Source organism: Rattus norvegicus, chromosome 17, assembly GCF_021556685.1.
Source record: "Rattus norvegicus strain SHRSP/BbbUtx chromosome 17, alternate assembly SHRSP_T2T, whole genome shotgun sequence".
NCBI lineage: Eukaryota > Metazoa > Chordata > Mammalia > Rodentia > Muridae > Rattus > Rattus norvegicus.
In genome coordinates this window covers 33,490,776-33,504,821 of record NC_141550.1, presented here as the reverse complement: position 1 = coordinate 33,504,821, position 14,046 = coordinate 33,490,776, and the positions used below count along the sequence as shown (strand labels likewise).

The window sequence follows — 14,046 nt, the reverse complement described above, 5'->3', positions numbered from 1 at the left end:
TCAACTAGGTTCACAGCAGCTTTATTCATAATACCCAGAAACTGGACACAATCTAGGTGTCCCTCAACTGAAGAACAGATAGAGAATATCTACACAATGGTATACTATTCAGCTAAAACAAACAATGACACCATGAATTGCAGGCAAATAGATGGAACTAGAAAATACCATCTCAAGCAAGTTAATTCAGACCCAGAAACACAAGCATGGTTTGTACTCACTATTAGGTGGACATTAGCCACAATGTACAGGACAACCATGCTACAATCTGCAGACCCAAAGAAACTGGGCCCAAGGGAAGATGTGTGGATCTTAATCAGAAGGGGAAACAAAATAGTTATCATAGGGGAATGGAGAGAGGGAACTGGATGGGAGGGGGGTGAGAAGGAGAACAGGGGTAGAGAAAGGTGGGGTGCAGAGAGGGTTTGGAATGAGAATGAAAATTGGTGGGGATCATCTCTGGTGACTACCTGGTGACCTGGGACAGGGGAAACTCCAAGAAGTCTATGGGGGCAATCCTAGCTGAGATTTCCACCAACTATGAATATGGAGACTAGAGTGGCCACCTCCTGTAGCCAGGTGCGACTTCCAGTGAAAGGAGGGGGACATAGACCCACTTACAAAACATTCAACCCAAAATTTGTCCTGCCTACAAGATGTGTAGGAATAAAGATGGAGCAGTGACTGAGGGAACAGCTATCCAATGACTGCCCAAACATGAGACCCATACTCTGCTTGCAGACAGAAACTTAGCCTAACTCTTTCCTGAGCAGTTTCATCCAGCAGCGGATGGAAACAGAGGCAGACCCACAGCCAAACATCAGGTGTAGCTTAGGAAGTCTTGTGGAAGAGTGGAACATTAAGTTGAGAGAGCCAGAGGGGTAAAAAAAAAAAAACACCACAAAAAGACTTAGAGAGTCAACTAACCTAGGCACATAGGGGCTCACAGAGACTTGAATCACCAAGGAGCATGCAGGGCTAGACCTAGACCCCCTACACATTTGTAACAGATTTGCAGCTTGGTCCACACGAGTCTCCTAACAACTGAAGCGTGGGCTGTCTCTGACTCTGTTCCCTGACACTGGATCCTCTTCCCCTAGCTGGACTAACTAGAAGGTTGGGCCTTAGTGAGAGAGGATGTGCTTGGTCCTGCTGGGACTAGATATCCCAGGTACACAAAAGGGGGTTTCCTCTTCTTCAGGGCAGTGGGGGGAATTAATAAAGGTGGGTGAAAATCCAGTCAAGAATCCATGAACACACTCAAGTGCAATCACATCAAGACTAGCACTCCACGGCACAGAAACATAAGGTGAAAAGTATACTAACCCCTTACCTAAGAGAAGAAGACAACTGGAGAAACTGAACAATATTATCCATTGCCTGGTTCTTCTACCTTTAGCTACGCCCCCTGGCTATGGTTTCCTCTCTAACCTCCTGCTGTTGCTAGATCCCCCCCCCCCCCCCCAGCCACACTCAGGCTAGAACACAGCCAACAGCTCTGGGGTCCAGCCCTAACCCTCACTCTATAAACAAACCCAGGCTTCTTTGCAAGGTATCCCTAGGCAGGGTTGCCTTTCAACCCAGTGTCTGAAACTTAGGTAGCACACATGATACCATGAGTTCTATCCTAAGCACAGAGAGTCCAGGAAGACAGAAGTAAAGAAAAATAGACAAGAAGTGTTGGCACTGTATTCCAGTGAGGGAGGGGTGCAGCAGATTTACTTTACAATGCCCTTCCCCCATTTGCCTGTTGATAAAGAGCAGGTTTTTTGTAAATCTTTCTCAAGTGCTTTTATATATGGAAGCAAATAGAAATATGCTCTCTTCGCTGTCAAAAGTCCTGCAACTGCTGTATTTTTTACACAGCTTGGCTCTGTGCATTTCTCTTCACTGGTTCCTGGACTTTCACATTCATCATAATCATCCCGAGAGCATTTCTGTAGACTATTTCATTTGAGATTATTCAAACTAACAAGCTTCCTCCTAACGAGTAAGATTGCCTTCTGTGTTTTAGTTAAATCTGATGTTTTCAGTAAATGAAACCCTCCTCATTTAGCACTTGTGCAATAAGGATAAATCCCACAAGAATCACTGGGTCCAAGAGTGCAGCTATAGGTAATGTTGAGAAGGACCTCATTACATGCAAAGGGCTTCTGTCCACTCTCAGAAGAAACATGAAAGCAGAGGCTCTGTTATATTCCCACCAACAAACAAGCCCCCAAACCCAAGACCAAGCAGAACAAAACCCTGGGGTCTTTGTGGGACTGAAGTATTATCGCCTTTTACAATTGCCATTGTCAGGAACGAGAGTGAGGACTGCATGTGCTTAAGAAGCATAAAAACTTCCTTTTGCCAGCTCAGGGCCTCTTCATGCTACGGCACATTAGCATTTCTATATTGTAGGGAAAAGTTTCAAACTCGTTTTCATAAGTCAAAGGCATGGTTCTTTATCTCTAAGGGTGTTGTAAACTTTTATTAGTTCCCCTGGTGAAAGCCTGAAGATTATCTGTGTGCTTATCATACACCTCTGACCTGATCTATATGGACTGTTGACTGCTTGGGCAAGCTCTGCCTTCACAGTTCAACAGAAGGCAAGTCTACCAAGAAGCAGATTTCATCTGTCAACATGGCTATTTTCCCCCAAAGTAACCAATAACAGCGAACTCTACTAAGGCAGACACCGTGCTGTGTGGAATGCGCATGCCAGGGTCAGCCTGATGCTCACAGAAACAAGACAAGGGCATTGGATCCCCTAGAACTGAGTTCCATACAGATGTTGTGAACCATCACTTGGGTTCAGGTAACCACATAGGTGCCTTCTGCAAGAGTACCAAGGGCTCTTAACTACTGTGCACTCTCTCCAGCTCCCAAATTAAACTCTTTAAAGCACTGAGTTACCTGTCTGTAGCAGTTACGTGGCATTTTCTCAAAGATGATTTCAAAGCAACATTATTCCACCACTCAGTTCTCTGACCACGGCTCTGCATTTCTGCTGTGGAATACTCACCTGTTGTTGGGAAATCAGTAAAAATGGCATGGACAGAAGCCACATTCCTGAGAAGCTCGCAGAGCTCTGAATGGTCTGACTGTGCACTCTACCCATGCATATAGGAATCACTCAGACTCATACCCACTCTACACAACTAGTCTCAAAGCAGCTGATCATGAAGATGATCCTAACTTCTTGCTGACTTAAAAACAAAACATTATTTGAAAAACCAGGAACAAAAAGTAAATTTAGGTCCTTTCTTAAGTCCAATAAGTTTTAAGCTGAAATCATTTTATGAGAAAATCACTGAACAATTATTTTTAAAAAATACCAAACTGATTCCAAAAGCTTAGTTCAGCAGATCTTTTACAGCAGTTTAGTGGGTAAGTAACTGTGCCCCAGTTCACAGCAGTGGAGAAGACTGACACAGTTCTGAGCAGTGCTGCCAGACAGACACTGTAGTGCTGTAAGTACTTAGTACACTGTTGCTCAGTCGTCCAGGCCCTCAGTACTTCACACACTTTTGCTTGGTCATCCAGGCCTGAGCAAAGTGGTGTGGGTCCAGGGCTTGCCCCATGCAGCATGGGGGGAACTCAAGAGTACTGTATTCTCTTTCATCTTTTTACTACCTGCCAATTTTCTTAAGTATGAAATGGATCTTTTTACTGCATCCCTTCAAAGTATATGTTTGAAAGATCACACGGAAGTAGGGGTGATAACTTACTGTCATCTCGACCAGACTGGAAGCTGCTGCCTCTCTTCAGTGATGCTGTCTGACTGAGATGGCCCAACACAGAGGGGCGGGCATCATTATCTAGGTCAAGCATGGGGCTGTGTGGGCCTGGGTTACCTGGAAGAGAGATGGTATTTCTGTGTAGTTTAATCTAATGAAGTGCTTCTTTAAGACTCTTTCCTGGTCAACCATTCCACTCTTTCAAATAAAGAAATTTAAGTAAACATTTCTACAAATAGCTTTTGTTCTTTTATTTCTTGTGGTGCTGAGGATTGAAGTCCAGGCCCTCATGTAAAAGTTCTGCCACCAAGTTACTTGTAGCCCTAATTAGGTTTACGAAGTCAGTTCCATTATATGACACCCAGATAACTCATTCTGGCTTAATCCCAAGTTCTCGGAGACAACATGGTGGAATTAGTGTGTAATTTGAGAAAGCATGCAGCTTCTCAGATGTAGAAGCTCGCAAAAGTAGACATTAAGAATTCAATGGCGGGCTGGAGAGATGGCTCAGCGGTTAAGAGCACCCGACTGCTCTTCCAGAGGTCCTGAGTTCAATTCCCAGCAACCCCATGGTGGCTCACAACCATCTGTAAAGAGATCCGATGTCCTTTTCTGGTGTATCTGAAGACAGCGACAGTGCACTTATATATAATAAATGAATAAATAAATGTTTAAAAAAAGAATTCAATGGCTACAAAACAAGACCCATGCATAGACAGAAAACCACGGGCTTCTCATTCTTCTGCACACGTAAATGCCACCGCTCACACATGCTTTCACCACTGTCCCTTTGGAATATGGGTTTTGATTCCCTATTTTCACAGCCACCAAATTTGAATCCTTCTAACCTAGCACAGTTAATATTATAGAAGCTGAACTTTCTACTTCTGTCAAGGAACTCCACCCCTGTCTGTCAGTGAAGCCCTTAGGAGATCGCCGCAGGAGGATCCCTAGTTTAATGGCAGCCTTAGCTACATAAGCAAGTTCAGGCCAGCCTGGGCTACATGAGATCTTGTCTCAAAATGTGGAACTTTTTGTTGTTGGCTGAGGGGAAGAGGAGAAAGAAGGCCTCGTCTGCTTTCTCGCCTCGTTTCCCACTTTCTCCGCCAGTAGGCCTCACTCACCATGTCTCTTCATCCAGTTAAACTCATATCCTTAAAGATGCAACTACCACAGCTACTCCCTGGCCAGTCCCCCACCCCCAACTCTAACTGCTTTCCATCTCCGCCACCTCCAGCATCATTCAGGATGTGCTCCATTCTGCCAACTTCATCAACAGTCTGCACTGTTCGCTTCCAATCCAGCCCACTGTCTCCTTGGGGAACAAGAACTGAGTATTTTATCTCTCTTCCCCACATCACTGGGCCTTCCACAGACAACTCCCTCAAGATACAGGTGACTGATTTCAAGTTACTTACTAAAAACTGTTGTAATTCAAGTTTAAAAGCATATGGATATTTTCAAGTTCTAAAGAAAAGTACTATTTATAAATTAAAATAATATTTTGAGGAGAATAAGGTGACTTATTCCTATGGCAAGACAGATAAGAGCTATTCAGTAACATCTAACAAGTATGTACTGAGCAATCCTTTGTGCATTTTCCTGGAGGTCTTTAGATTGTGGTCGACTCAGGACAGAAAATGAGTCAATAAATAGTTCAAGTTAAGTTGCTATTCAGAGAATGTGCTGAGAAAGAACCGGACCCTTTTTCCTGAGTCCTGTCACTGTGTGTCACTAAGCATGGTATAGTACTGGCTATATTCGACAGTGGGTTTTACAGAATGAAACTGATGTCACTTGGATAGATTTCTTTCCTTCCTTCCTTCCTTCCTTCCTTCCTTCCTTCCTTCCTTCCTTCCTTCCTCCCTTCCTCCCTTCCTAAGTGGAATACAATTATTTGTAGACCATGTTCTGATGACTGTGCTAACTACTGCTCATCTATGACTACTTTAGAATATACTACATGTAGCATAAGACTTCTATAACCCAGAATGCAAAGTAAAATAAGTGGTATATGATGTAAAGTTTAAAACTGCAAACAGTATGACGTTGGTATTAATGGACTTGTACGTGTCCTCCACACCATGAGGGATTATGTTGACTGTGCTGAGGTGGGAGGGCACACGCTCAAGTAGGCAGTACTGCTCTCTGTGTTAGATACTAGCTTGCACAGTACGGGGGAGGATGCTAGCTGAACACGAGCCCTCCTTGCTCTCTGCTTCCTGACTGTGGACAGAATCTGCTGCCTGGACCTTACCACCATGACTAACTTTAAATTTCAACTGAGCAAGTGTAAAGCCTCTTCCCTGACAGCTGCCTCTGCACAGCAGCTATGACAGTGATGGCAAGAGGACTTCAGACAGACAGGATAAAGCTATCTACAATTGATCTCCTTGCGTATTACATGGAAAATCTGTGTGGAAATTTTCATGATTTATGACATTTTACACACTGTAGTTTATACAATTGTTACTGTTACTAACTATAGAAGAAATTAATATCAAAATACTAGTTTTATGATGTACCAGAAAGATAAAGGGGCTTAAACGTAATAACATGTTAAAAATATCTGAAAATTCATAATGTGTATAAATATGGGCATTTAGAACTTCAAAAATGCTTTTATTTTATGAATACATGGCCCACATTATTTTCATTGGCTCTAAAGCTGTACATTTATGACTAAGTAGGAAAGATTTTCTAGCCTCATGAAAATATATCACCTGCATTACAAAGATTGGAATTAGCACTGCTTAAGTGAATCCTCAAAGAATGTTTTTCTCCATAACTGGCGCTTTGACTTTAAGTTAAATGGTTTGATGTTATTCCTAGTTTAAGAAGGCTTGAATTTTGAAACTTAAAGATTGGCTCATTGTTTTCTTTAACAATGATATTGATAATACGTTCTGTTCTGTCAGAAAGCACCACATCAGTGCTCTGCTAGCTACACAAGAAAGAATTTCTTACCTGATAATTATCATTACTAGCAAAAACTCACGGTAGGTAGCTGAAACAGCATGTGCCCAGCAGGTCCAACTGGCACTTGAAATATCTTTGTAAACAGTACATGAGCTGAATGACCAGAAGGTGGCGCTGCAGGGCTACATGCAAGAGTTTAAACAACTGGTCTCAAATTGTGGGTCCTGACTCCTGCAACTAGCTCTCAAAAACATTTATATTACAGTTCATAACAGTAGCAAAATTACAGTTATAAAGTAACAACAATAATAATTTTATGGTTGGGGTCACCACAATGGGAGGAACTAACTGTATTTAAAGGTCACCACACTATTAGGAAGATTGAGAATCTCTTTTTAAACACTTCAGCTAAGCGGTGGGCACTAACCTAGAGCTTCTCTTTCCAAGGTTTAGTTTCTTTCCTCTGGCCAAGGGTCTCACAGTGTGTCACAGAACGCGGAGGAGGTGTAAGTTTAGGAGGAAATTTACTCAGACATTTATTTTAAACAAACCATATATCACATAGCATTGCCATGTCAAAAATCAAAAGGTCTTGTGGATTCTGACATTCCTTTAAAGCTTAAATTATGTGACTCGATACTTTTATTTTTGAAGATGATTACAGATAAGTTGTTTTGATAGTGAGTATTTCTATAGGACAATGAAGAACAAGAGAAACACATTTTTTGTAAACTATAGAATCAGCATAAGACTTTAAAATTCTCTACAAAAGTCAGCCTTTTCTTCATTTATACCTTATAATATGATACACAAAGCATACGCAACCAGGACTGAAGAGATGACTGGGTGGAAGCTCTTATAGGACACTCATGTAGGGCCAGCTCCAAGGCAATTGATTCCGTGCTTCTCTGGCCTCCTGGACACTGGTACTCATGTGCTCACACACCCCCTGCCCCATGCACATAATTTAAAATAGAACCATCTTTTTGTAAAGGCATACACAATTGAAGACCATCTTTTTACAAAGAGCATACAACTGAAGATGGTGTCACTTAGTTTATTTCCTTTGGAAGCTCACAGGCCCGGCCACTGGGAACCAGCTGAGGACAGTGTTCTCCATCACCACAGTTTAGGCTTTACTGTCTGCATTGGGCCTTTTTCTGTAGGTGACAGGCAACAAAATTTGGCCCCATCTTTTTCAAACTAATACTAAGTTAACATGAATTTTAACAAATCAACTGTTTTCTTCAACATAAAATTTCTCAAAAAACTAAACTCTTAAGATTTTTGGTGAGTAGAACTTTGGGGAAGGAAGCTACTGGCAGCACCAAGGATCAGGACTGGCTCCACTTTACCTTTGAGCTACATCTGCAGCACATGGAAAACTTTAAAAACTTCATTGTCAGATATGAGGCTGCTACATTTACTAACAGCAGTAGGAATTCATATGCAGAGGAAGTCGCATGGCTATGGGTAGCAGCTCACTATGTTGCAAAATAAGGCTATGAAGATTAATGCTTTAAACAATGCAACTGTGAAACCCTTGTAGAACAAAGTGGAATGCATACTTTTTGATTGGCAGTTGTTATTTGTCATTTCACATTGAACACAATTAAAACTGTGCCTCAAATGAATGAATGAACGACTCATAAGATTAAACCCCCCTTCATTATGGATCTGTGAAAGCTATCTGCTGTATAACTGCCATGCAAAGAGGTCTCTGGAAGTTTCCTTCAGGAGGTCCATGCAGGAGCAGAAACCATATCAACACAGTTCCGGAAGTAAAGCTTCACATACAGCTGCACCCTTCAGTTTCCAAACTAGCAACAAGTTATAAGTTTGCCCAATGTCTGAAGGAAAGGCCTTGTAAGACACTTAACATGAAACTCATACACAATCAAAGTCTTACTTTTCCAGTTAAATTTTCTATAACCTCAAGAAGCAACATTCTTTTTAAGTTTCTTCTAATGTGAAATATGCAGAACAAATTAAAACAAAGATCAAATCTGGAAATTATTTTTGAAATAACATAAACACTGAACAGAAGTCTTGTTTTACTAAGAGAAAACCAATTGGAAGTTTGGTTTAGAAGTTGCAGGAGTGCTCCTAGGACCTAAAGGAGACCGGTCCTAGTAATGTCACCATTTGCTATGAATTTGAAACATTTCTAACTTCCTACTTCTAACTTGCTACCAACTATGGAATTTCTACTAGATAAAAGCTCTTCAACTTTTAATTGTTTCAGAAAGGGCTCTTGTGAAGCCCACAAACTTAATGTGTGAACTCGAAACGCTCAGTTTCAAATAGCAATAAGGACTTTTAGAAGATTCTATAAAAAAAGAAAGGAAATCTTAGCTTGTGTCATATATCTTGATTATCATGTATCACATTTTAAAAAGCAAGGATTTTCTAATTTAAATGCAAATATTTGTTAAATTTTGTTTAGCAGGCTTCATACATAAAGCCTGCAGATGTGCAGCCAGGGGAACACCTTCCCTGTGTTTTCATGCCTCCCGTAGCAAGTTTCTCACAGTCTACAATAGTGGTGGTGTGGGGGTGGGGGTCAGGGGGACACTGATCCACGGCCCCAGACTTAGGAGGGCAGCCTACTTCCTTGCCACCCTTAAACACCTTTGAACACACTTTCCTGTGCACAGCGGGCCCTTGTCCTGTGCTGCAGCCCGACCACCCACTGTTGCTTGTTGACCAAACATGTAGGCCCAGGAGCCTCCAGGCAGAGGCAGGATAGGATTCCTTTCAAGCACTACACAGAGGAATTTCAATGCCAAGGCTGGGGTGGGGGTGGGTGTATCAAGGCAGAATTACAAATTCCTCACGAATTAGACCTGTGTCAACAGATAAAAATGCTCTTTGATCTTCTGATTCTATATATTAGAAGCTCCAACAGAGTGATTTCCTCAATTTCAAGGGAATAATTTAATCCAAACTAACCCAAGGACTCAGTCACCTCTCAGTTTGCCTCCTCACATTTGAGCTTCCCGACTGGGTTCTAGGCCACACTTTTGGTGTGTACTTCAACATCAAAACAACAGCTTAGAAAAGGAAATGAGGGGTTGGGGATTTAGCTCAGTGATAGAGCGCTTGCCTAGGAAGCGCAAGGCCCTGGGTTCGGTCCCCAGCTCCGAAAAAAAGAACAAAAAAAAAAAAAAAAAAAAAAAAAAAGAAAAGGAAATGAATTTTGAAAACAAAATTAAAGACGTGAACTTTCAAGATTCTAGAACAGCAACTGGCCGGTGAAACAGTTTGTAATAAAGTGGGTGTAAGACTAACCAAAAAGGGTAGCCCCTGTTTTTATTAAGGTCTTACAGTTCACAGCAGGTATAAATAGAAGACATTCAGGAAAATATGTCTATATTATGCAAGTCAAAGAATGATAAAAATCAGAGAATACAGAATAAAAATACTTGCAAATGTCACCATTTTACTACTACTTTGTAAATGTTCTGCACTGAGTACACCTGACATTTAGGGTTAAACCTTAATTCCTACTAGAAAGGACATTCAAGCTGTACAGTAAGCCACAGAGAATCGGTTGGGGGGGGGGGGGGGAGTGTGCACAGAAGAGGTTCTCTGACAAAGCATTTGTGATCTATCTGTATAAAACAGAAAGGTGAACTGATCACTTAATGAGAGAACAAGACCCAGCTCCTCCATACGGCACACAGAACAGTTCTTATTTTACTGTGCAGACCCAAAATGCCACTGAAAAGGCAAACTGAATTCATAAAGTCTTAACTGCTTTTATAAAAAAAAGTGTCTGAGTTATTGGTACCAACTATTGGTCTTTATTTTTATTTGAAAGGTAAAATTGTCATTGTGCTCGTTAGCTTTTTGTGAACCTGACACAAGTCCAAGAGTTATCTGGGAAGAACTTCAATTGCAAAAACGCCTCCATCACACTGGCCTGTAGGAAGTCTGTGGAACATTTTCTTGACATATGGGAGATGCCACCCCTGGGCAGGGGGGCTTGGCTTGTATAAGAAACCAAGCTGAGCAAGAGAATAAACCGCTTCCTCCAGGGCTTCTGCTTTAGTTCTTGCCTCCAAGGCTCCTGACACTGTCCTGCTGAGTTCCTGTCTGGCTTCTCAGTAATGGGACTACACTTTATGAGCTGAAGTGAAACTCTCCCTCTACTGCAATCGGCTGTGGGCATGTTTTATCACAGCAACAGGAAGGTAAACTAAGACAGTCATCACATTATACACATGTTTTAAAATCTACAATCAATCATGTTTTAAAAAAACTGTCAATTTGTATTCTGGCAAATACAACTGTTAAATACACATGCCATTTTCAGACACCAGCAGCAATTTCTAATGTGGGCACTCTGAATCTAACTCATGATGTTCTTCCTGCTTCTGAAAAACAGAACGTACACACACGCACGCACACACGACAGAGAATGGAAACTCTTGCCGTCCCCCGCCCGGGGAGAAGACTGCTTTGGGCTCAGCACTTCTCCGATGCTTCCCTCTTCTGCATCCACTGTATCCTGCGCATCCCTATAGAGCTCCCAGACTTACGGCAGTACCCAATCCTGCCGGATTCCCTCTTCTAAAGCCAGTTCAAAACACTGTCATTACAGCATACAAAAGACAACAGTCCAGGTGGAGGACTCCCTCCCAGGAGTCTGCAACTGGACACTGCCACACTGCTCAGGGGTTATGAGCCCAATAACAGAGGAGACTTAGCTGCAGGAAAAAGATGTAGATCTCTTTCCTTCTAAGTGTTATCATTCAGGGTATGCTACGGCAAACACTGAGATTCACTCATTCAATCTCAGTGTTTCAATCTCCAGGAAATGAACTCCATGATGAACCCTTCCTAATGTACAAACTACACTATAACTTTAAAGAAAAAGTTATCATTTTTTAAAAAAAAATTAATATGTCTATAACCTATGTCTACTGTCTTAACTGTGGAAATATATTTTTTTATAATTCTAAAGAAAATTCAATGAAGCCAACAGTTTCCTAATAGGGACTGAAATTTACTCTAATACATGGAAACTACCCTACTCTTCTGTTAAGAAAACACCAAAATTGTATTAGTAACCCTATTATTCAAAATGCTTATGTAGAAAATGTGTACATAAAGATAAATGCTATAGTTTAGATAAATATCAATGGAAACATAGCTTACTTTTTCTGTATAAAATGTAACCAAACTGTAGATCCCTACCACTGAATGAGCTCCAGCTGAAAAATCAAACCTTGTGTATCTTAAGGCTCTTGGGCAAACAAATATTTTTAGTTTTACAGTGGTGTTTAACAATCTACTACACGTTTGAAATCATTAAAGTCTATTCTGTTGGCTGGTTGGTTTACAGTGCATCAAACCCAGGGGTTTGAGCATGCGGAGCTATGAGCCTCTTCTGAGCAGCTCACTGCCTGCAGCCCACGCGCCACTGTGAATACTGAGAAAAGACCATTCAGGAGTGACCTGTCCCCTCCAAGTCTTCAAAGACACCCTGAGCCATGGATGACTGTTCCTTCCTTCTGCTGAGTGTCTATTTTAAGAACCCGTTGCTTACATAAGCTCTGGCTCCTCTTCTAAACGCCCCTCACTGAGCTCTGATTCTAGGAAGTCCCTCTGGAAGTCCTACCTAGAGCACAGATCCAAAGATGTCAGAGCAAGCTGATGGCCTTTCCCCCAGTTTACCAGACAGCCAGCTGGCCTGAGAGGTAAACTCAGGCCACTTCAGGAACAAAGAAGAAGACACCTTTGAAGGCCACCTTCTAAAGTTCTGTTTGAGAATCCCAGCAGGGGTTAACCAAAGGCTTTTCCTGGCAGGAAACCTCAAGACGTACACTAATTTTGGATCTATTTCATAGGAATTCCTAGAGACCAATCCTTAGGCAGTAGAAAAACTTTGACTTGTGTAATGGTTCAGAGTACTAGGTGCTTTGCACTCAGGGCACCAGAAACTCAGCTCAGGCTAGAAAACACAGTACTCAAATCCTGAGTCTGTATTTAAACTTTCAAAATCAGGTCTTATAATGTACATAAATCATGAAATTTAGAAAAAACTAAAAATACTTATATTTTTCCAACATAAAACATGTTTTATCTCCTGACACTCTTCCTTAATGTAAAAAATCCCAAACGTCGTATCTGGGTTTCAGGGTCAGGATCCAGGGAACAGGGAGGGAATCTGGGAATGCCAGCTCTCTGAGGAAGGTAGTGAGCCTTCTCATTGACTCATTTGATGAGCAGCATCTGCCAGGGTGGCTGTACACTAATACTGTAACAACTGAAGTCTAAAGGAGGTCCTACCAGTCCTCAGTATAGACCACAGTCATGTATAAAGGCCAATTTTTTTTAAAAGACACCAAGAATTATTTCCCTGCTTTTAATATTTATAGTCTATCCATTTAAACTGGGTTTTATTTCACTAGCTGTCTCAATTCTTAGCCACTGTTTTGTCTGGGTTTAAACAACTGCATCCATTTCTCTTCTCCAAAGTTAGTAGTCTAAGTGCAGTGACTAGAATAGAAAGCCTTCAGATCCACTGCTTATGGATTGAAAGGACAGCCAGCTTTTGTTGTGAAACAAGGGTCCTGAGGATACCCACTGAGAACCATGTCACCTTGACAACAGAGTTCTAGATGCAATGCAGGTCTCATCATTCTAGAGCACACACACATCACCTCTAAACAGCACCTGACAGCTGGAAGGTCAGTCACCTTCTCATATGCAGCAGCCTTCAACAGAGCTGCAATCACATCATCAAGCTTGTACCTGACAGGCAATCAGGGGCTCGGTCTGTCTCTGAACACAGGGGTCGGCCCAATCAAGCCACAGGTACCGGGCAGGCCAATGGCAATGACTTCTCTAACCCTGCCAACCAAGTCCTGACGCTCTAGAGGGAAAGCTCGAGTATCCTGCTCAGATGCAACCGTAATTTCTGGGCCCTTCTAGCAGTCACCTTCATCTTTTCAGTGTCAACTCAGATCACATACTTAAGCTGAGGGTATCAATTCAACTGATTACTAATTAGAACTCTGCAACCGTTCCCTAATAAAATCCACCTATGACAGAAAATGAGCATCAAAAAACACAGAAAGTAGACATGGCTCATCTAGCTTGGGAAGTTTCAGTACAGATCTTCCTCAGTAGCCCAGGGCTAGCTTGCCTTCCTGCCAGAGAAATCCCAGTTGGGTGGAGCACTTGTACAACAGTGCAGCACAGGGACAAGTGGAGGGGTATGCTGTCAGTCACAGGCCTGGAGAGAACAGGATGGTGCAACACTCCTACACTCCTTCTTCCCATCGTCAGTGTGTACTGACAAGGGACATCTGTCAGTGGTTCCTGTGACACCTTCTCACCAGAGAAATCCAACAAATGGCATTAGGAAAGTATGACTGACGGAGGACCCACACAC

General features: G+C 42.0%; 1 protein-coding gene and 1 long non-coding RNA gene across 13 annotated transcripts in view; one reads left to right on the top strand and one right to left on the bottom strand.

The window, feature by feature from the left end:
* Exoc2 (exocyst complex component 2) overlaps positions 1 to 14,046 on the bottom strand; it is a 165,938-nt gene that overhangs the window by 68,822 nt on the left and 83,070 nt on the right. For 6 of the 12 annotated variants that reach the window (NM_134414.2, XM_087589737.1, XM_087589738.1 and 3 more), the window contains 1 exon segment: positions 3,714 to 3,839. The exons of the other annotated variants lie outside the window; for them this stretch is intronic. In NM_134414.2, the coding sequence (NP_599241.2) occupies positions 3,714 to 3,839 (126 nt within the window). 12 annotated transcript variants of the gene reach the window in all.
* LOC120097838 (uncharacterized) overlaps positions 1 to 14,046 on the top strand; it is a 34,205-nt gene that overhangs the window by 10,508 nt on the left and 9,651 nt on the right. Inside the window, exon 2 of the long non-coding RNA XR_015641592.1 lies at positions 4,960 to 5,117. This is a non-coding gene — a long non-coding RNA (uncharacterized LOC120097838). The remainder of the gene's footprint in view (positions 1 to 4,959; positions 5,118 to 14,046) is intronic.